This window comes from Henckelia pumila, chromosome 3 (assembly GCF_033568475.1).
Source record: "Henckelia pumila isolate YLH828 chromosome 3, ASM3356847v2, whole genome shotgun sequence".
In the NCBI taxonomy this organism is placed as follows: Eukaryota; Viridiplantae; Streptophyta; class Magnoliopsida; order Lamiales; family Gesneriaceae; genus Henckelia; species Henckelia pumila.
In genome coordinates, this window is record NC_133122.1 from 23,611,204 (window position 1) to 23,636,649 (window position 25,446).

At 30.5% G+C, this 25,446-nt stretch overlaps 1 protein-coding gene across 1 annotated transcript; it reads left to right on the plus strand.

The window, feature by feature from the left end:
• The first annotated feature begins 1,137 nt into the window (after positions 1–1,137).
• Positions 1,138–8,672, plus strand: LOC140888270 (uncharacterized). The gene is made up of 5 exons (XM_073295956.1): positions 1,138–1,627; positions 4,837–5,376; positions 6,690–6,794; positions 8,172–8,596; positions 8,652–8,672. Exons 1-5 carry the CDS (start codon positions 1,138–1,140, stop codon positions 8,670–8,672), a joined length of 1,581 nt encoding a protein of 526 aa, XP_073152057.1.
• Positions 8,673–25,446: the final 16,774 nt, after the last annotated feature.

Sequence of the window (25,446 nt, forward strand, 5' to 3'; positions counted from 1 at the left end):
TAATAACATGTAATTATGTTAGTGGAAATAGTTAGTTAGTTGAGAAAAATGTGGGTAATTTACTTTTGATGTTTTAATGTCAAGTAATTATATTAGTGAGTAATTTAGTGGGTGTAATGATGTATATATAGAAGTTTTTATAGAATGCTAAATGCGTCAATACACAATTAAAAAACATGTTCTTCTATCCACACTTTTATAGGTATATAGATATAGATAGATATAGATATATGAGGACTTTTCAGCTGCCTAACTATGTTTCCCCACTTCGTCCGCGACTAAAACCCGGTTAGTGGTTTTTGTTTTTTTTTTTACATCACTAAAACCCGGTGGTCGTGGACGAAGTGGGGAAACATGGTTGGGCAGCTGAAAATTTATATATATATTCCCTTGACTATGATTTTATACTTGAAGTTCCTTCGTGGAAGCAATGTAAACCAAGGAAAATGATTGAATTTTACATATTACAAAATTTGTTACTTCATGTATATATTTTCTCAAAATAACTAAAAAAAATTTGTTCTTAAACCAATCATGGTTTAGAGGAAAAGGTCAACCTTATATTATTTTATGTATCTGAAATCACCACTCCAAATTTTAATATATTATACGTGACAACTATTCAGAAAACTTGTAGTTTTGGAATATGAATGTCCAATAATAATAGGAATAAACACGTAGCTCGCAAAATAATAATAATGGTTTATTATTATTATTTTTTTTAAGATAGACGGATATATAAGTGCAAATTGCTCAAAAATTTCCAATGCAAACATGTTTTGTTCTGAACTCCCTATCCACTTTTTTGTACCACATTTTTTGTTAATTTGTACCACATCTTGTATGGTTTTATACCACATCTTGTATTGTTTTGTACCACATCTTATAACTAGGGACCCTAAAGCAAAACATGTTTGCATTTGAGGATTTTTGAGCAAATTGCCCGATATATAATAATGGGGTTTTTTTATGGCATCGATTAGTATGAAACTTTCAACTCTGTAGAGTAATGACACAATATTTAATCAATCATGCAAACTATAACATTTATAAAAAGCAGAGACCTACGGAAGGATAAATTACAATTGCGTTGCTATTGAAACTTAGCAGCAATATTTTGCGTAATTCCCATTTCCAATGGCCAACTATCCACTGCCCTCGACTGTTAACGTCGCAAACTTTGTATCGGTGAGGCCCTTACTTAGAGGCGAAGACCGAAGCATTCATTTTGGTATGTGGAAAGAACAAATGGTTTGTTTATTAGAAAGCCAGGGGTTGATGAGTTTCGTAGAGGGCCAAATCCCCCCACTGTCTGAAGAATCCCCAGAGCATATACTTTGGAAAAGAACCGACAAGCTTATCAAGGGATGGATTTTAGGTTCCATCGGGAACGATGCTCTTGCCATGATGGTGGGATTGAGCAGTTCCAAGGAAGTTTGGCTGAAGTTGCGCGACATTTTCAATCAAAACCAGGCATCTGATTCTTCTGAAAATCGAGAGGGCGAAGGAGACGCAGTAGCAGTCGGAGGAGTTCAAAATACTACGGCGGGAGATGAAGATGGTATAGTAGTACTCCAATCTCAGACAACCAACAATGTTAATGTTCCTCAGCAAAACAATGGAACTCGTAAGTTATTAATTATTTGATTAATATATTTTCCTTTCATATGACAATGAGAGATTGATTTAATTAATACTCTGTTATGCCTACTACCTTCCTACTCCGGCCGCATAGAGACGAGAATCATTCAACAACAATATTGCACTCGTGTTTTCATTGACATGTAGAAACAATTTACTAAAATTGAGATTATGCATAACATCCGAGGGAGTGTTTTGGAGAGCCAGAAAGGATTTCTTAGATTTAATTAGCTACATGAAAATGTTTTTGAGTATTTGTTTATGTCAACTCTACCTTCAGTCAATGGCGAAGCCATAATTCCTAAATTACTCCGGCTAAAATTTTAAATTCTAGAATTATTTAAACTTTTGAATAAAATCACTCGGGCTACTATATCAAATTAATCTAAAATTTTCCCAGGATCAATATATATAAAATTTTAAAAAAATTTCGGGCCACCCGAGCTTAAGCCCGGGTGAAGCTATATGTGGCTCCGCCACTGCCTTCAGTGTTTATAAATTTTAGTCAAAGGCAAGAAGCAAGAGGTAGTGTTTGGAAGAGCTTCTAAGAAACATTTCTCAGCTTTTTCCCAAATAGGGTATTTGTTTTTCAGTTTAATGTTTTAAATTATAATTTGACATTTTTATATCCTTAAAATATTTATTATATTAATTATATACGTACCCTTCATTCATTTGACCTAATTTTTTCTCCTCATATGAGTTTTTAAAAGTTTCTAATAGAATTATAAAGTTTCAATCATATATTTTCTAAATAATTTTTGCATTTTTATATAATTTACATTTTCAAAATTTTTTTATACTTAATTATTTGTTGTATTTATACGAATTTTTTCAATTTTATATTTTCATATTTTATTAATTTTATATAGTGTTCAAGCATTCATGTTATAAAAAAAATTACTTAATTTTAATATATATAATATTCATAATATAATAAAAAATATATAAATACATTTTTTATGGTGCGAGTATTGACCGACGATTTCGGTTGGGAAATTCTAGCAAGTGAACTAGGTCAAGTTATAATATATTTGGATTGAGTCCAAGTCGATCCCACATAGATTATTGTTTAAATACTAAGATATAAATTATTCAATTTAATCTAGGCTAAATAAAATGAGGGATTTTTATGAATTAACTACGAACTAAAATAAAATAAATTATTCTAAAGTAGAAATTTTAATTAAATTAAAATAGCAGAATAAATTTGAGATGGATTCAAATTTCAAGAAAATGACCAGGAACACACAACGGTACTAGACATTGATGATATTGGATTTAATCAAGCAAGAAACATTCATATTCACGATGAAATTCTCTAGAATAATTATTAATCTATTTCTAGAATTAACAATCTTATTTTCATTTAACAGTCCAATAATTTCTAATTGAATTTAATTAAACAAAAACGCATTTGCAACTATGGAATTTCAGCTTTCGCCTAAAATCGCACGCTGAAACCATATACTAATTCTAGTCGGTTTAACCATATGGTGATTAATATTTCTGAAGCTAATTTCAATATTTTCTTTTTCAAGTCCAGATCGAACAACAGACATACAATTAATTGGCCAGATTAAAAGCAAGAATTATGCACAAATATTAATCAATAAATATAAAATCAATCAAAAATACATTAATTCATTCCATGAACAAAAATCAATAGTCTGGCCCTATCGTGGCCCCGGTCAAAAGACGACTACTTCATAATATAAAAAATAGTAAAAAATCTGATGTTCGAATTCATAATAAATCAAAAAGAAGAAGAAGAATAAAGAAAATCTCAATGATGGTGTTGCTAGTCTTGCTTGTGTTCTTCGCTTCTTCTCTTCCAAGCTCTCAGCCGTCAGTTCTGAAATCTGGCAAAAGTTCAAAAGTCAAAAGTCCTCCTTCAATTAGAGCTTTATTCTATTTATATTATTTCTCCAAAAAGCCTTCAATATTGCCCAAAATAATAAAAGTCTCGAAATTTCCAAATTCTGGCAATAATTTTTTTTCCAAATCTCCGAAGCGAACGGACCCTGGACAACATCCGTGTCAACCTCCGGCTATTTTCTTCAAGTTGTGAACAGTAATTACACGGACCCCGGACACGAATCCGTGTACACGTTCGGACGTCTTCTGCCTCAAAATTCTTCATTAACATGTGCACGGAGGTTGGTTCACACAAGGCACGGGGTCCGGATATTTTTCTGGGGCTAAATCTTCATTTTCACAAAATGCACAGACCCCCTTCCAGCAGGTGCATGGGGTCCGTGTATTTTACTGTCTCGAATATTTCTTTCTCTCTAAAATGCACGGACCCCCTTCCAGAGCATGCACAGGGTTCGTGCATGAAATTTTGTTCAATCTTCTTGGCTTCTTATGATTTTTTCGTATTTTTCGGCCAAGTTTCGACGTGACATCGCATTGTTTGACTTTTTCATCAATATTTAAGCTTTCTCAAATTTTAGTCAAACCTACAAACACATAAAAGTATGACGATTTAGGCGCAAAACTCGAAATAAAAATGCGAGATAAGCACGAATACGACAAAATAATATACCAAATAAGCTATAGAATTTGTGCTTATCAAGTATCAAAACTTAAATAACTAAAAGAGATCAATTTTATATAGCTTAAGAGTATGATTATTATTTAGATAAAAATTAAGCTTGGAGGCAATTATAGTTTAAAAACTCAAACTTATGCTTGCATTAGCTTTAAACTTATATTTTCAAACACTCTTTACTTTAAATTCTCACCAACTTCCAAATACTCTCTAGAAAAATCATTTTTAAATATGCAAAAACTAAACACTCCCCGGGTACGCTGTTTTCGCTTGTTTCGATTTTCAGTTGATATTTTCTGAAGAGCGCTGGAATCACACCAATCATTGCTAATATATCCTGTCATCGTGCTATCACAAACTAAAACTGAAATTGGACTATATATTTAAATGATCAAACTCGCAATGATACTGAAGTGCCAAGTCGATCCAAATATTAAAGCTCGAATTATATATAACCTGAAGCCTTAACATATATCACATCTAATTGGGCTCAGACTTGGGCAGTACTCTTTGGAAATGCTTACTTTTTTTCTAAGCGCGCATTGCCGAACACTACCTTGTTTCCGAGTCCGGTGAAGACTTTATGCAATTTGATGACTTAAATTATTTTGTCCAGTTTAAGTAAGCACTAGCTTGTGCAGGCACGGATTACACAAAGTACTTGCCCTTGCGTAGGGCCATAACAAAAGCGGAGTGGAATGAAGCAAGGAGGTTGCTGGAAACAAATATAGAGGCAAAAACTGCGATTATCAGTGAAATTAATGAGACGTCTTTGCTGGTAGCCGTGACCATAGGAAAAAAGTCGAATGCTTTTGTGAGAGAGTTGCTACAATCAATGCCAAATGATGCGTTGGCTATACGAAACTCTTACGGGAACACTGCTTTGCACCGGGCTGCAATGATTGGAAATCGGGAAACTGTGGTCATGTTAGTGACTAGAAATCATGAATTGCTATATATTACAAATAAACAGGATTGTTTACCGGTGCACATAGCGGCAGTCTACTGCCATAAAGGGATCCTTGAATATTTGATAGGCATACACAAGAAACATACCGAGGAGAGACCATCCAATGGACAGGAGCTCGAGTCGGTCTACCAAAGACATATCGACAAAAGCCCGTTTGACGGACAGTTGGGAGCTTCACTCTTGTTGAGGGTCATAATTTCTCAATTCATTGGTAAGTTTTTCCTCTTTCTTTTTTTTAATGTGTGGAATTCATTGTTGGTATTTAAATGTGCTGTGTAGTATTTTTCAGTATTTTAATTTAAGCGTTTTCAAGCTCAATACAAGGTGAGAAGAATGTAAATAAGCTCTTGCAAGCACCACCTTAATTTATTGATATGAATTCCATTAAGAAATTATAGACTCTTCTCATTTTACCACAATTTAGACTTGGAATCACATGATGTTATTAATTCAAAAAACTTCAGAAACTCGGGATTTCTAGGTGGTGATATATGCAATTTGCCCTTTCTTTTAAAACTTGGCTAATTTTCACCGGAGTTCACCTCCTTTTTCCGTGGGAGTAGTAGTCTGCAGAAAAAAAAAACACCGAAATTGCTAAGAGCTAGGAGGCTAATTTACTATGTCAAATTGGTAATCTCAACTATTTTAATTTAATTTCTGCCAGATGTGGCCTTGAAATTGGTGCAAGAGTATCCACATTTGGCAGGATTGAAAAATAAGTCTGGACTGATGCATTGTACGAGTTAGCTAGGTCGGGTTCTGTATTCGAAAGTGGAACAAAATTCAGTTGGTGCCAAAAATGGATTTATTCACGTAAGTTTTTGTCTTTTCCCCAATTTTTATGAGTTTTTAATTTGTGTGCGGGTTCAATACGAGGCACAAGCTAGCTATATTTTCTTGTCTTCTTCAATCAAACTTTTCGAACAACTATATGGTGTGTATAATGTAATATTATTACATAAAAATAAATACAACTACTAATTTTGATATCTTATAAATAATTGTAGTAAAAGTAAGTTTTTCATCCACATCTGTTTACGTTTTGGTTTTAGTTTTGGTTCACTAAGTTTTCAAACATTAATTTTGGTATGGAGCTACTCTAAAATTTGAAATTTTAGTGGACCAAAATCCAAAATTACATGGATGAATTTTTATTTTTTTCATTTTTTGATCTAAAGTACTATGCAAAAATAACATGTGGAAAAATTGTAAGAGTAACATTGTAACTTATCTCAATTTCCATTTTATTCTATTTTCTAGCTTAGTCAGTTAACATGATTTAGGTTGTGTAGTTTTAGTTCCTTTTCAACTGGAAAGTTGATTCAATACCAAATACGTTACTAATATCTATCACCATATCATTTCTCGCCGTAAAATGAATAAAACTGGGAGAAATAAATATGTATCATAGGAGAATAAAATTTTATTATTTAAAGAACCAAAATCACAGTGAATATTGTCGATTCTACCTCCCTTGAGTTAGATATATAAATTTTTCTACTGATTTTTTCCCTTATATTTTAGGTATTATTTTGACGGCAACAGCTAGTGACAATATTGATGATATCGTGAATCTAAGTGCTAACGATGAAGCAAGCAAGAACAGTTGGTTTGAGATAATTTATAAAAGTAAGTATCTCAATATCTTTCTGTTTTTTCTATTGCGTTAATTACATTTACCCACCCCCCCCCCCCCCCTCCTCTCTTAAGTTACTATTGACATTTACTTAACTCCTAGCACATTACTAGCGGTAACGCACATGCACTACGTGTGTAACGTAATATATAAATATTATATGTTGTGTGTATATTATATAACATTTATTTTTAAAGTATTTGATTTTAATATGATATTCATTTTTTGTAATTTGACATTTTTATGGGTTTTTATTTTTTATTTTTGTAATTTGAGGTTGAGCTTACCAAGAGACAAAATAAGGTGTTCTTGCTTAATATATAACTAGCGACTTGTTGCACGCAATGCGTGCTAAATAATTTATTTTATAATAAAATTATATTTCAATTAAAATTTTCAATTAAAATGATTGTATAAAAAATTTTGAGATGAAAAGAAAAGAAATAGTTAAATTTAAAAAATTAAATCATAATGGTGGGAAAAAAATTGAAATAGAAGAGGGAACAATTTTTTTTTAATTTTTAATTTATTGGCATACCATATGGTCCAAGAGACCATAAGACCTTCTTACTTAATATATAGGTATAGATATAGATATATAGTATAGATATAGTTCATAGTTATTCTATGGGTTCTTATTCCAAAGTTTCATTATATTCGCACCTTATTTTGTCGCTACATACCAATCTAGCCTAAGGGTTTGTTCCATTTTAATCCCTATTCTCAACTCAAAAGACGAACCATTATTATAATTTGGTTTATATTCGATTTAAAACACGGACATGCATGCTTTTAAAATATAATAAATTCACTTGCTGAAAGTGCTTAACAAAGATTAATATCAGCTTTCGAATACTTAAATTACATCGTTTGGCTCGACCTCGTTGGTTGCTGCTCGAAATTAAGATCATTGATGCTGGAAAACATGGCTGCTATAGACGCTTTTTCTCTCGATTTTTGGGTGTTCTTCCTTATGAAGAGTGAAGATGTATTTATAGGTGAAGAGCCTTAACAACCCTTGATTTTCCATTCAAGTTTTCTGAATTATGACCATTATTTCTTGAAATAATGGCAGAAATGATGATGTTAATTTGTTGACCCTTTCCATTCTAAAACTGAAATCAGATTCATTCCTTGGCTTTATATCTTGTTGGAGTATATAGAATGGCTAATTTGAATTAATCTGAACTTCGAATTCAAACTTTAAACTTCATGGTCTTGTTCACACCTGTACATGATCTAAATTCGGAATGTTGTGAGATTCATGGTCTTGTTCATCCCTCTTCATGGTCCGGGTTTTCACACCCATACCTTATTTTCCACCTTAGTTCTCTTGGTTATGACAATTTTCACTAATGAATTACATACAGTTCCTTATGTGAAAAGCATCAGAGATAAGAAAGTAATGCACCAACAAGCACTGAAACTTGTCAATTGCGTCTGCAAGGCCTTGGAATCTTTGCCGTCATCTATCTATGAAAGGGCATTATTGTTGGCTGCACATAATGGCATAAATGAGGTTGTGGAGGTGATAATGGAGATGTTTCCAACCACGATTAACATTGCGGATACAAAAAATGAAGGCAATATATTTCATGTCGCGGCAAGAGGACGCTCAGAAAATGTTTTCAATCTCTTCCATAAAATGAAGGAGGGAAAACATTTTTTTTATGACTCTGTTGACACTTTTGGTAACAATTATATGCATATGTGTGGAGAGCAAGCCCCTGCTCATAAGCTTAATCTTGTTTCTGGTGCAGCTTTGCAGATGCAATATGAATTACAATGGTTTAAGGTACATGTTACATCTGCATTACAATATTTTATAGTAACATTATATGTATTTTTAGGCATCTAAGCACACCGAATGATTCTAACATGTGCCTGTCAAAATAAAATCTTAAGCCATATTAATTATCTTTTCCCCTAGTCCTTGGTTATTTAGCTTAGGATACAAATTATCTTTTTGTGCTAACAAATTCTTCACTTTGTAATAGGAAATGGAAAATTTTGTCACCCTTCCCATAGAACATCAAAAAACAAAGATGGAAAAACTCCTCAGATGTTGTTTACCGAGAAGCACCAAGATTTGAAATCTCAAGGGGAAAATGGATGAAAGACACTGCCAGCTCATGTACCTTTGCGGCGGCATTGATTGCTACGGTCGTGTTTGCTGCAGCCTTCACAGTTCCAGGTGGCCTTAATAATGACAATGGCATACCAATTTTTTGGGATGACCCTTGGTTCATTATTTTTGCTTTAGCTGACTCTGTTTCTTTGTTCTCATCTGCTATATCCTTGCTCATGTTCTTATCCATCCTTACTTCCCGGTATGCAGAAGAAGATTTTCTGTATATTTTACCTACAAGATTATGCATTGGCCTTATTACTCTGTTCACTTCCATAACATTCATGGTCATCGCTTTTGGTATAGCTATACATATTATATTAAGGCACAAATCAATGTTTTTTCTCGTACCAGTGGCCGCATTGGCTTTCTTGCCCGTGACATCATTCGTGCTCTCACAATTCCCCCTCCTTATAGATGCGATGTATTCGACATATGGACCAGGAATTTTCGGGAAGAGAAACTCATTGTATTAACAATAAGAACCAAGCAAATCGAGGCCTTGATAGTTGAATGTTACTTGTACTAGTTGTAAAAGTATTTGCTATATGTTTATTCCAAGGAAGTTGCTTTTTACGGTGTAATTTTAATAATTTTAAGCCTTAATTATCATTACATTGTTGCTATACTGACAGGTGACAAATAGTGAACCTAGCAATAGAGAATAATATTTAATTCGTGAAATAATAAAATTACATATTTGTAATGGAACTAGCAAGAAGAACGTGCGATGCACGTTGACACAAAATATAATATACATTAAAAATAAATATATAGTTAAAAATTTATTCTATTAAACTTGTGTTATTAGAAAACGATAATATAATGAGCATTAACACATATATAACAAAATGGATTGAAACAAATTTTAAAAAAATGTTTCCATCCACGCACCATTACAATAAAATAAAAAGTAACAAAACATAATAAATCAACAATTTAGATAGAGATATCATATGTATCAAAGTATATTGTTGATAACCAATTAATATAAGAGTAACGGTAGATGTAAACTTTAGTGTACACCTTGGTTTACACCTTACTTATTAATTAATTTTTTTTTTTGACCAACAAGATATTTATTTTTTATCATAAGTATTTTTTTTTTTAATGAGCGAAATTTTAAGGTGAGTCTAAGCTAAGGCGTACACAATAAGGTGTAAATCTAATATTTTTTTAATATAATATAAAGAACGTCTATAAAAAAAGTTGAACATATAACATTAAGTTAAATTATATACGATCTATTAAACTTGTGTTATTAGAAAACGATAATATAATGAGCATTAACACATATATAACAAAATGGATTGAAACAAATTTTAAAAAAATGTTTCCATCCACGCACCATTACAATAAAATAAAAAGTAACAAAACATAATAAATCAACAATTTAGATAGAGATATCATATGTATCAAAGTATATTGTTGATAACCAATTAATATAAGAGTAACGGTAGATGTAAACTTTTGTGTAGACTTTGGTTTACACCTTACTTATTAATTAAATTTTTTTTTGACCAACAAGATATTTATTTTTTATCATAAGTATTTTTTTATTTAATGAGCGAAATTTTAGGTGAGTCTAAGCTAAGGCGTACACAATAAGGTGTAAATCTAACATATTTTTAATATAATATAAAGAACGTCTATAAAAAAAGTTGAACATATAACATTAAGTTAAATTATATACGATCTTGTTAATTTCTTTGGTACATTTATATAGGTGAGATAAATAATTTATTTTTAAATGTTGATAATTATTTGTTCTTATTGTTATTTAGGTGGAAACTATTGGATATTGAACTAATCCTTTTATTAATTTAATTTAATATATTGTTAATATACCATGATACTTGGTTTATTACCAATAAATTAGAATATTAATAAAAAAAATTAACCAAAGTATTCATATTTTTTCATGACTTCTAAATTGTATAATTTTAAATAATGATTACAATATATATATATATATATAGGTGATTCTCTTCTAACTACAATCATGTTGTTATTTTACAGATTCCATTTAATAAATTCTAAATTAAATTTACTTTATATTCTATTGACTAAAATTAAGTTAAGACATTTACATCACTTAAATTAAATTAAAATTATTTAATAAATTATAAAAAGCGAAAATAAAAATAAAAATTGAAAATATCGCATTAGTTTTAAGTTTAATTGTTTATCAATTTTTCCATTTTATCATAGTTAATTATGTATTATTAGATCAGTATAATTTCAAATTAAAAGTATACATAACTACAAACTCAAATATAAATATAACTCAACTTTACATTTCTATTTTTAATAATTTTCCTGAACTCCAATTTAAATAATGAATTAAATTAATAATGTTATTTATGGGGCTATTTTATATTAGTTGAATAAACTTAATAAACTATTAAAAATAATTAATGTAATGTAATTAAATAAAACTCCTACGGAAATAACACAAAAAACTCACATGCATAGACAATTATTAATAAATCATGTGTATAACATAGCAATCAAAAATAGAAACCTAATTGTAATCAGATTGAAATAAACATATAATTAATATGAGGAGGAAGTAAATATATACGATTAATTAATTTGTCCATGAATTAAAGTTGATAAGTAGAGCAATATAAATTCTCTTGTCTTCTAAATTTCAAAAAAAATCTATCTAATTCTTCATACTGTGTCATATTCATTTTTAAAGTTTTATTTTTAATTATTTTTTTCTTTTTATATATATATTTTTTTAAGTTTGATTTTTAATTATTTTTTTTCATTTTATAGATAGTTATTAGTTATAATAATAATTAATTAGCGGTAATTCTAAGTTGAGGAAAATGTGGATAAGTAGTTGGTGAGTCAACCTAATAATAATTAATATTTAAACATAAAAGTGTGTATAACATAAGAATCAAAAATAACAAGCTAGTTGTAATGTAGATTGAAATAAACATATAATTAATATGAGCAGGAATTAAATATACACGGTTAATTAATTTGTCCATTAAATTAAAGTTGCAAGTGGAGCACTATAAATTCTCATGTCTTTTAGATTTGAAAAAACAAATCAATCTATTTCTAACGTTTGTCAACGGTTCATGTGAAATTTATTTTAAAGTAATTCTCAAATTTTCACGGCATATACATATGACAACTTATTATCATTGCCACTAATTAGTTATCATTATAACTAATTATAAATTATTAACTATTTAATAAATGAAAAATATAATGTAACTATAGAAGTTTTATATTTAAACAAAGAAGTGTGGATAAAAAGTTGATTTTATAAACAATATTGATTTTTTGACGTTTTAATGACAATTAATTATGTTAGTGGGAAAATTTATAAAGAATTAATTATATTAGTGGGAAAATTTATAAACAATATTGATTTTTTATGTTTTAATAACAATTAATTATATTAGTGGGAAAATTTATAAAGAATTAATTATATTGGTGGAAAAATTTATAAAGAATATTGATTTTTTATGTTTTAATGGCAAGTAATTATATTAGTGGGAATAGTTAGTTGAGAAAAATGTGGGTAATTTAGTGGGAGGTTAAATGCATCAATTCACAATTAGAAAACACTCTCCAATATCCATACTTTTATAGGTATATAGATATAGATTATGTTTTAATGGCAAGTAATTATATTAGTGGGAATAGTTAGTTGAGAAAAATGTGGGTAATTTAGTGGGAGGTTAAATGCGTCAATTCACAATTAGAAAACACTATCCAATATCCATACTTTTTATAGGTATATAGATATAGATATATAGATTAGAGATGGGATAAAACAAAATTGGTCTCTAATTGAGACCAAAAATAATATTGGTTTCTAATTTGAAACGGAAAATTTTAAATTCGGTCTTATATCATATCCTCTGTCAATTCATACATACACAAGTTTTAGCGATGACAAAGGGAACAACTTAAAAATGAAATTTAACTTAGAGGGTGTTTGGGAGAGCTTAAAAGCTCTTTCAAACAGTTTATAAGTTGTTTGAGAGCTTTTAAGCTCTCAAATTTTGTTTGGCAAATTTTTTTAAAAACAGCTTATAAGCTGTCAAAATAAGTTGTTTGACAGCTTATAAGCTGTTTTTAAAAAAGTAAGGGGGGGTACTTTTTTCAAAAAGATCTTATTTTAATATTCTATCTCTCTAAAATATCCTTGAATATTTTCATAAATCTCCATCATATCCTCCACCCATTAAATATTAAATATTATTTTTTAAAAAATTACAAATCACATAAATTTTTCTAAAGTAAAATATTAAAACAATTTTATTTTTTAATATATGTTTATTCTAAAAACTATTTTCGTATGTGTATAACTCAAAATTTTATTTTCATAGAATTATACCCTTTTTGGTAATTTTGACAATAAAAAGATCTTATAATACCAAACATATCAACATTTTTAAGTTGTTTAAAATAAGTTTACCCAAGCACTTTAACAACTTATTTTTAAAATAAGTTCTAACAGCTTATAAGCTCGTAAAACAACTTTTAAGCACTAGGAGCCTATAAGCTCTTTTTAATAAGCTTAGCCAAACACCCTCTTAAAGCAGATCGATTAATTACCCAAGCAGATCTCGTATGGACTTAGACTCAGAGATAAGACCAAAGGACTTAACTGATTTTAGATAATTATATGGTCTTAAAGGAAATTGCTATGGATAAACAAAATTTATAAGGAATCTCTTATTAGATCAATCCTACTTCCATATGATATCCAGATCAGTTCAAGTGTTATTCAGATCAGATTTATCTTTCCGAACCATTTCATTTTTCAGATCAGATCAACTCTCTATCATAACAAAATCATCTTTTGTTGTTGGACATTTGACAAAATGGAAAATTCAGTTGATTTCGTATTTAGTTAATGTCCAAAAGAGACTCACGCAACTGTACTATATTTGGAAAGATAACAAAGACACGTAGCACATTCTGCATAATTGTCGGCTATTTTTCGAACAAAATCACACTGGATAAATTTTGAGACGTTGGATATCTGCTCCCAGAGCCCACTCATAAAAGTCATATATCAGATCTTCAAGGATCACGAAGGGAGAAGAAACAACTCCCAAGTGTTTATCTCAGATTGGAGAAGAGGAGTTTTTCACCTATTTGAATTCATTCAAACTGATTATACTTCACTTGTTGCTCTGGTGTTAAGGCTAGTTGTCTTAACTTGTATTGTGTTCTAGGAGTTTTGATATAGGAAAATGATAAGTCATACGATTGAAGTGGGTTGTATACACGACGTTCTATAAATCAAAGTCTTCTAATATAACATTCTCTGTGACGACGAAAGTGTGACATAGGAACAATTAAGTCTTCGAACATCTATAAACATATCTGCGTCTTTTTACATTCCAGCCAAACCATTTTACATATTTGTTCTATCTGTTAGTTGGCCTATTTCTGCACATATATTTGTTGGCTAATTAACATTGACACACGAGAAAGACTAGAGGAAAGTTGCTGATAACAACTGAACTCATTCTCAAGGAATCAAGCATTCAACTGCTCGACCAAAGATATTTTCTGACTTTGAACTGCTCTTATTCTTTGAGTAAAGAATCTTATTTCATGCGGCAAATTGATCCTGAAACTTTTCCAATTGCACCTAATTAGATTACAATTCCACTGAATCTCTAATCAAAATCATAGATTCACTGGGATTCATTTTAATTTTGCCAAGCTTCTTTGTCATGCCCCGGAACCGGGCCTGTTGACATCGGCGTTGTTTAACAATTTAACATTGAAACAACAAGCCTCATGTCACGCCCTGAAATCGGACCTAGTTGACATCGGCGTTATTTAACATTTTCACATTAAACAACCAGCCTCAGAAGTACAGATTTCATAATACAAACCAGTCTATTCATTCATAACATGGAATTTCATTGTTCTTACAACTTCAAATCATACAGATCAATACGTTGTCTGACAAACGCAGCGAAATAAAAAAATAACTAAAAACATCAACTAACTAAAACGCAGCGGCTTATGAAACTGAAACAGAAACTAAATAACATGTAACTCAATCAATCTTCACCATCCCCAAAACTGGATCTGCTCATCGTCCTCAAGTTCTTCCTCGTTCTTATTTGAGAGGGTGGTTCAAGGTAGGTGAGTGATATGGGTGTCACTCAGTAAATGAGGGAATATGCCGCATAAAAACAATTCCAGACTTATGCATTCATACTGAACTGAACATCCTTATATTTTCAAAAAATAGAATACATAACATGCACTGATTTAACTTATTGAATTTCGTGGCTAACTGATATAAGTCCTTTATATGGTATTCCTCTAAAGGGTGAGGCCGGAAATCAGAAATAACAGAATTCAGATATGTTCGGAATATATACTCCTACCATTAGTTCACAAGTATCAGTACAGTAAAAAAAATCAGAGTTTTTCAAAAGTTCAGACATTATCATGCAAAAGCTTATTTTCTTAAAAACCGAAAGCCCATTTACTTGATTCTCACGAAAATTGAAGTATATTGGATCTTTGTTCAGAACCCTAACTCGAAATTGAATGACACCTCGATCAGGACTTTCAACAGCACTCTTGCTCGACTACTTTCCTTGAATACAAACTACTCTAGCTTCGAAAATTGGGCAGAGTCTCGACCACTATAGCTACTAAATTTTGGGAGAGATTGAGAGAAAAGCTTGTGTTTGGTGTATCTAATTCCATGAACTTTGAGGTCTATTTATAGGTGAGGGAGATTAGAAGGTGAAAGGACACTCTTAATGGTCATAAAAGTCTTTAATCATGGCCATAATGATCATTGATAGTGGGGGTTTCATGGTTTTTCCTTTGGCTTTCCAACTTCTTGAGTTAATGCCAACATTAATTTAGTTAATTACTCATAATTAACTCTTGGTGTAAATGCATTTGAAATTGCATGCACGCAAATTTCTTGATCTTTACACCTCGTATTATAAATCTTGTCAAAAACCAGTCTATTTCATAAACCATAACCATTTTTAACAAAAAAAAAAAAAACACAAGTGCGACATTGCGAAAGCGAAACTAAAATTTAAAGTAACGAAATTTAGACATGCTTCATCTTGAGCTGATCCATCCTCACCAGTCTCATAACATATTTTGTTCCTCGTCATCTAATTCATCTTCATCCTTATCCGGGGAGGGAGATTAAGTGGATGAGTGTTTTGGAAAATACTCAGCAAGTGGAGGCCGATCGAACATAATAAAGACCAAAGATATATTTACATATATACATATACAGATCATAACCATAATATCGAAATAGGATAAGCATGTTGAATCTAACAAAAAACACAAAACAAACATAGCACTGAAAATCATCTAATTTTTCATGGTTTACTGATCAATCCCCTATATGTTACTCCTCTAGGGGGAGGCCAAAGGAACGGTTATTATTTCCCACCGCATCAGGGCCAAATCAAATAAAATCATCGGAATTTTTTTAGCCACTTTTAACTTGAATCTTAACAGTGCATTTCAAATATTTTTAACATGCTTCAAATATATCTAATATCAAACAACCAACGAATTCAAGGTAGCATATCAAGTCAAATGAATATATATCATGGCGATCGGGTTTTCTAAAGCATATGTAATTTATTTTGTAAAACTTAACTCACACAAAAATAGATATAAATATAAAGACTTATATCAAGAATATAGGTATAAAAGCCCACTTACATTCTATTCGATTCTAAGAAGATCGTGTAGGAATAACGTTATTGGAAGGCCTCGAACATAAGCAAATCTCAAATTTGGCAAAGACCATAATTTGATAGAACTTAGGAGATGCTAGGCTGCACGGTTTTGTGCATAACAAGGCAGTCTCTTTGGTTTAATTCCAGGCTTCTTCTTGCTTGACTTCAGACAGAATTTTGGCTTAAGATATGCTGCTAAAACTTCGATGGTTGTTGCAGGTGCTAGCTTCTAAACTTGGACAGATTCCAAGGCTTCAAGAATGGAAAGAATCTTGCTCTTGAAATTTTGTTCAAAGGCTTCTAAAATGGACATAAACTTTCTTTGAAACGATGCCGAGTTCTTCGAGATTTATGGGCAGCACTTGTGCTCGAAAATGAGAAAAAATTTGAGCCTAAACTGCTGGTGCTTGTGCTGGTGCTCGAATTTGGGCAGAATCTCACTTGGTTTTGGTGCTCAAAATGTGTGGTTTCCCTTCAGCTTTGGCCACTTATTTACAGGCTGAAAAATGGCAGTTAATTAAAAGACCTCCCCTTCATAGCCATTTATTCTCCTTAATGGCCATTATTCTCCATTACCGTGGCTGTTACAATCCTCCATCATTCTCCATTACTATGGTTGTTACTATGGCTGTTACAACTTCTCCTCAATTAGCTGCTGTGCCTTTTGAACATTCCATCGATTATCCTCTTGTATTGCTGCTGAAAATTTTGGGTTGAAAAGTTTGGGTTCTCACATTCTGTGTGGCAATAAACATTTTTCCCTTGGTCTGATCATTTTCTTCGCATCATTGAACCAGTTTCTCCCACATTTGTTTTGCTATTTTTCACATGTTGTTTCGCTCAATGTATTTTTTTTTCATGGTCTTGTAAAGAATGTCCTTAGCCACATTGTCCAGATTGGATTTTTTTTCTATCCTCACTTATCCATTTTGATCTTGGTTTTTCAACAATTTGAGGAGTTAGCAATCTTCATTGGTCTATCTGTGATGACATAACACATGTCGTCATCTTGGGCAGTTAAGTGATCATGTATTCTATTCTTACAATCATCAAAATCTTCTCTGGTGAACATAAAGATCTTGCTGCATGAAGCCATGGTTTAAATAATGTTCAGAACGAGAATCATTCCCGCTCTGATACTACTTGTTAGGATCGAGATGAGTGTTTAGAAAGGGGGTTGAATAAACACTCAAGTAAATTTTTCTTTAAATCGATTTAGTTGGGTTAGAAACTGGAATTCTATGATTCTCGTGAGTCAATGTCAGTTGGCTAAGAAAAGGTTTGTGCGGATAACACACTTAAACTGGCTTTAGTCTGAAAATAAAAATGGTGAATGAAAAATGTAAATAACACGATTGTTTCTAGATGTTCGAAGACTTGAATAACCTTATCCCACACTTTTTTCCTCTTGAAATGATATCAACTAGAAGATTTTGATAATTACAATAGCATGTAACGACCCAGCTATCTTTTTTGCTACTCAGGATGCCTTTTGGTGACTCTTTATTTTAGTTGTCACTGATTTTTTTGTATTTATATACTGATTCAGTTTCTATGGTCGGTTTTTTTGTATTTTATTTTGATACCCTAGCTGATTTGATGTGTTTAGTTTCATTGTATAGCCTTTTTTAGGAGGTCTCGGCCTAGTCTCCCTCTTCCTTTAGGTTTCCTTTGTATCATCTTTTTATGTTTATATATAGGTAGGGGTCTGCCTAACACCCCCCACCCCATCGCGCTTTCGGCGGTTTTTTTTTTTAAAAAAAAGAACTATACAAGGAACAGTATACTAATTGTCACGTCCCGAAACTGGGTCTAGTTGACATCGACGTTATTTAACATTTTCGAATTAAACAACAAGTCTCAGAATACAGATTTCAAGAATAACCGGTCTTTGCATTCATAAACTAAAGATACATCATCTTTTGCAATGCTTGATCAAATAATAAACTAAACTGAAACATCAAAGTCTAATGCAATAGCTTATTTTAAACATAACTAAACATCAGGATCTTGATCAGTTTTCACCAGCCTTAGAATTAGTTCTGCTCATCTTTTTCTAGCTCATCCTCGTTCTTATCTAAGATGGGTGGTTCAGGTGGGTGGGTGATATGAGTGTCACTCAGTAAATGGGGGAAATATCTCATCTTTTAAATCATTTCAGACTTATACATATATAGAGAACATAACAAAACTGAACTGAAATCACATATTTAGCATAACACAGAATCAAATTATGCACCAGTTTACTTATGAGTTTCATGGCTAACTGATATCAACCTATTATATGTTTATCCTCTAAAGGGTGAGGAATCAGAACAGAACAGAAACAAAACAGAATTATCAGAGTATATATTCTTACCACTAGTTCACAAGCATTAGTGCATCAAAATCACAGATTTCAAAGATTCATTCTTTGAAAACAAATGTAATCTCGTTGGAACAGAACTTTAAAACGTAATATTAACTTTAAAACTGAAAGCCCACTTACCGTAGATTGCTAAACTGAATTTCGGTTGATCTTCTCTGCCCAACCGACTCCTCTGCTCAAATGCTGATCACAGGCTGCTCTCACTCTAATTTCATGTGTATTTGCTCAGAATTTTTTGGGTAACACTTAATCAAAATTCTGAGTGCTATTTATAGGGAATATTCTGACCGTTAAGCTCCCCCTTAAATGCCATTATTTGTTATAATTCTAAGTTAATGCGTAAGTTACAAATCTGGAGCAGCTGGATTTCAGCCTAACTACTGCCTACTGGACTGATTTTAGTCAACTGGTTAACTCAGTTCACCTCGGTTCAGTTTACCTCGATTCCAGTCTACCTCTAATTTAGTCTGCCAAATTCAGTCCACTTTCTATCAGTCCACTTCGAGTTTAGTCTATTGAAATTTTGGGTTCTCACACTAATTGTCACAAATACAATTTATTTACAATGAATTCTCTCATCACAACTGATCCTCGAAGATCATGTATAAAAACTAAGTGTGATTTAAAGGCTTGATCAGTTAGCTTTTGATCACTTGGATACTTGAACTGTTTTGCTTCGTAAATTGCTGGGAAGCTACAAAACTGATATTCCATCTATTTATAGCAGTCTGATTCCAATGGTCACGAATTTCAAAATAGATCCATTCCATTTAAGGTAGTCTTTATATTTTTCTTGTCCACGTCATCATTATCCGACAATAGTACACATGTGGTGCACTTGAATTTATGTAGTGTACGAAAAACCTTATCCAATATCCAGCTATCATTTTGAGGTAAACTAATGTCTTTTCAGAGAATGTCAGTTAGTCTTGAACATATGACTTGGTACTTTTGTGGCATAGGAATTTTCAGTCGAGTTCAATATTTGGTTCGGTTGACTAGTCTTGCTGTTAGATAAAACAGTTTAGTATGTGGATATAGTCATTTCAATTCGATTGAACTAGTTTAGTTTAAACTAATTTAGTTTTTACCTTTAAATTTGTCTAGGGGTAATTGTACACATTACCCTTAAAAAATTATAAAATTGCTGAAAACCCCCTACAAACTAAAAACCCTTGTGTTTTCAAATTTTGAGCATACAATACTTCTAAAAGTACGGGTAGTGTCGATGCTACCCACATGGTAGTGCGCTGTGGGTAGCGTGACGGGTTTTGATTGGTCCAAATCAGTGGACACCACATGGAACCCACTGATTTGGACCAATCATGGGGGGACACGTTCAGGGGCGGCCCTGGCCCCGGGCAGCCAGGGCACGCGCCCAGGGCTCCACCCATGTGTGGGGCCCAAAATTTTTTTTTAAAAAAATTATTATATATATATATATATTTATTTATATATAAATATTATATATTAATTTTTCACATAAAATTGATTCACATAAAAGAAAGGTATGAGTTTTTAATTTTGAGAGTTTCGATAATACTTTTCTCTTTTGTTAGTTTGTGACTGAGTGCGATTACGTGAATTGACTATCAATAGTTTAAAAATTCAGAAAATAGAGAAGTACAAAATTTACGAAAATACACAAACACATTCAACAAAACGATCCACGGTATGAATTTACAAGACTCTTGTTCAATTTTATTTTATTTTCGAATTTTGATATATTGTTTAATCTTATTTTAATTTAATGTTTTTGTTCACATATTTTGGTTTAAGGTAAGATTTTAATATTTGTTGTAATTTCACATAGATTATGAAAATTTGAGGATTACAGGTCTGAAAATGAATATTTTTCCTATGATCGTGGTTGCGTATCAAATTTTATTGATTATTCTTGTGACTGTAGCATCAGTTGAGAAAAGTTTTTTCAAGTTAAAATTATTGAAATCTTATTTGAGAACCACAATGAGTCAAGAAAAAACTGAATTATTTGGCTATCCTCTTCATAAAAAAAAAAAAACATATTTGAATATATATCTTATGACGACACAATTGATGATTTTGTTTCAAAAAACATAAGAAGAGCCAATTTTAAATAATATTTTTTGTTGATTAAATTATTTTAAAGAATTATGTAAACCTTCTTTCATTTGTATACTTTATTGATTTATGTATTTTGGTTTATTTTAATTATGTTATTTGAATTTATATATATATATATATATATATATATATATATATATATATATGAGTTTTCAAGTTAATATGAAAGCGCCCATAGTTTAAACTTTGCCCAGGGCTTCATTTTTCTTAGGACCGCCCTGGACACGTTGCTCATAGGGTAGTACTCTATGGGCAGCATGTACAAAACCAAAAATACGTACGAACAAGGGGTTGTGTGCTTAAAATTTGAAAACATGATGACGTATGTGCTTAAAATTAAAAAAATATAAAGAGATATTTGATCTTTTTTTTTTCATAAAGGGTTTATAATAATCTCAAAATTTCATAAAAGTGACGTACGTAATTAACCCATTTGGCTAAAACACCAAAGTCTACTTGATCCAAACACTACCCTTATTATAATATGAACTCCACCTCCATCGAATCATTTCCTATTACATCTTCTCTTACATCATTACACTGGCGTAATCCACTTGCATATTCAAAACTGTCGGCCAATTAAAGTCTTTTTTAAAATCAGCTAGGATTAGATCGATCTGTTACGTATGGAAAATGGAAACAACATAAAATATGCACAATCATTTTAATATTGTTTTTCAATTTCAATTTGTTAATTACTTGAAAGCTCTTGTTGATAAAATCATCAAATCTCAACTCACAATAGTCGATATGACTCACTTTCTCTCTCTCACACACGTTATAATTAAGTTTGAGAAAATCTAGAGTAAATAACTTTGATGTGTGATCTATTTTTTTATAAACCAAATATCCCAAATAAAAAATATGTATAAAGCCCATTTGTGTTATATTAATTAAAACCTAAAAAACAAACATATCTACTTTTATCAAACAAATTAAAATATAAAGCCCTCAAATTTTATAATAATATACGTTACCAATAACATAAAACATTTATGGCATATAAGGAGTGGAGCTAGCTCAGAAGGTACGCCACCTTTTAAACATGACAAGTATTGGGACAAACTAAAATCCAATTAGGAAAATTCTATACGTACTTAGAGCATTACTTAGAGGTTACATGCTCTATTATATTAGAAAATCATCCTAAAACTCTTCTAAACATTATTTCTTTTCAAACTACAATGACTTGTCTTGTTAAAATTAAATTACTTTAATGAAAAAAAATATTTTTTTTAAATATTTTTTTATTATTTATTGTACATTTTTACAAGATTCACTTGAGAGTCTTAATTAGGGGTGAGTTTTCGGTATACCGTATAAAAAATATAAGTATGCAAAAAATTCATACCGATACAAATATCAAAATTTTGAAATTTTGGTATGAAAAAAATTCATACTAATACCGTATAGATACCGAAAAAAAATTCAATATACCAAAAAATTGTCTATATATCGAAAATATTTCTGTACGATATCCCAAAAATTCGGTATTTTGGTTCGATATACCAGCCCTAGTCTTAATTATATTCTATAAAATTTCAATTTTTCAATAATATTTATGATTTTAGTTTAATATTTTAAATTCAAAACTTTTTTTCCGTACTTGGCCGATCAAATTGAGTTTTTTGAAAACAAGAAATTTTAATTTTTTTTCAAAATATTTGATGAGAAATATTGATCTCTTAGTGATGACATACAACCGTATATATAATTTTTTTTTAAAAATAAATTTTACTATTTTCAAGTAACTCAACTTGATTGGCCAATTACGACAAAAAAGTTCGAGGTAAAAATATTAAAATAAAATCATAAATATTATTCTAAAAGTAAAAATTTCTCTCGTATAATTATCTCAATATAAATCCTGTTAAAATAGGTGTCAATTGACTCAATTCGGATGGGTGGAATGAGTTCAGCTTGGGTTGACGACAAAGTATTGCTAAATTACTGTTAAAATACATTACACATACAAATAATATTAAGATAAAAACAATTACATATAACATTCATAATTATTAAATTAAAATTTTATTATTTATTCAATTGATAATATAATTCAAAACCCTAATTTAGTTATTTATTAAATAAATAAAAAATTTAAAACATGTGATCATAACCACATCTTAAACATGACAAGTATTGTGACAAACTAAAATCCAATTAGGAAATGGTATATGTACTTAGAGTATTACACAGAAGTTACACGCTCTATTATATTAGAAAACTATCCTAAAACTCTTCTAAATATTATTTATTTTCAAACTACAATGACTTCTCTTGTTAAAAATTACTTTAATGAAAAAATAATTTTTTTATCTTTTTTTATTATTTATCGTACAGTTTTACAAGATTCACTTGCGAGTTTTAATTATATTATATAAATTTTAAATTTATCAATAAGTTTTATGATTTTAGTTTAATATTTAAAACTTAAACTTTTTTTTTCATACTTGGCCAATCAAATTGAGTTTTTTGAAAACAAGAATTTTAATTTTTTTAAAAATATTTGATGAGAAATATTGTAATCTCTTAGTGATGACATACATCGGTATATATAATTCTTTTTAAAAAAATTGAATTTTACTATTTTCATGTAACTCAACTTGATTGTCCAAGTACATCAAAAAAAGTTCGAGGTAAAAATATTATAAAATCATAAATATTATTCTAAAGTAAAAATTTTTCTCGTATAATTATCTCAATATAAATCTTGTGAAAATAGGTGTCAATTTGGATGGGTCGAATGAGTTCAGCTTGGGTTGACGGCAAGGTATTGCTAAAAAATTTATCAACCTGGAAATCCAAAAAATAACCAAGTCTAACCCAACTAACCCGATCAATCAAAACCAACTCGATTTGATTTTTTATTTTTTTTTTTGTTTTTTAACAATTAATTAAATACACATAACTATAATCAATATATTTTCATTTAAATATATAATAACAGAATCTCGTTTATATATAATTTAATTTTGAAATTTAAATTGTATAATTTTAAAATATAATTACTACACAAAATAAACAATTATTTTTAAAAATTAAAATTTTATAAATAATTATTATATGATGAAAATCTATGATACAATATATATGATTTACCTTCAAACAGAAAATATAGTTAATATTTATTAATTCTATAAATAATTTTTTTAAAGAATTGGGTCATCTCGGGTTGACCCAAATCTAACCCAACCCGCGGATTAAAATTTTTGGGTCAAATTTCATGTCCAACCGATCTAACCCGAACTCAAAAACCTCAACCCTAATCCTATATTTATTTGGTCGACTCGGGTCGAGTTCAATTTTGATAGCCCAAAAACTTTACAATAAATAATAAAATAAGAAATAATATTTTCATTAAAATATTTTTTTAGCAAGACACAATTGTAGGTTGAAAAGAAAAAAATTTTAAAAGAGTTTTGCGATACTTCTTAATTTAGTAAAGCGTGTAACGTTCTATTAGACATGACATTATCCTCAAAATTATGGCTAATTATAATTTATAACTCAATGATATCAAGATAGTTTAGGACAATATATCCGATACGAGATCAAATCCAATTGTAACAAATCCTTTCTCCAGTGCCAAAATAAAAATTAAAAACATGAATATCAAATGCTAATAAATAAATACATAAATTTCTAGCTAGGGCCAGGAAAGATTGAAGTGCTGTTAGGTCTAAATCATATATGTAAATTTTAACTTATTGGATGACACAATTTAGTTAATCACGCACGAAACATTAAAATGGTTAATGAATCGACTGAGGAAGGATAAATTAATAACGACAATTGCCATCCAAACTTATCAGCATTGATTTGCATCAGTTCCATATATCTCCAATGGCCAACTATCCATTGCTGTCTACTGTTAATGTCGCCAACTTTGTATTAGTTGGTAGGAATTAGTGGTAGAAATACACATTCTAAATACTACCGATTACTGATTAATTATTGATTACTGATTACTGATTACTGATTACTGATTACTGATACTAGCCTCACCCTTTAGAGGTTAACATATAATGGACTGATGTCAATTAGCCACGATTCATAATACAGTTTAGTGCATAAAACTGATTTCTATCATTACTGATGAATACCGAATTTTCGTTCTGTTTTATTCTGTTTGGATATATATATTTCTGTACATAAGACTACTATTAAAATTATTTTTAAAAGATGGGATGATTTCTGTCATGCCCCGAGATCGGAACGCAGCATCGGCGTTGTTAACAATTTTAAATCGTAAAACAAAAAGCCATGTAGTGTAAAAATAGCCTTCAACCAGTCTTTTACAAATCCAG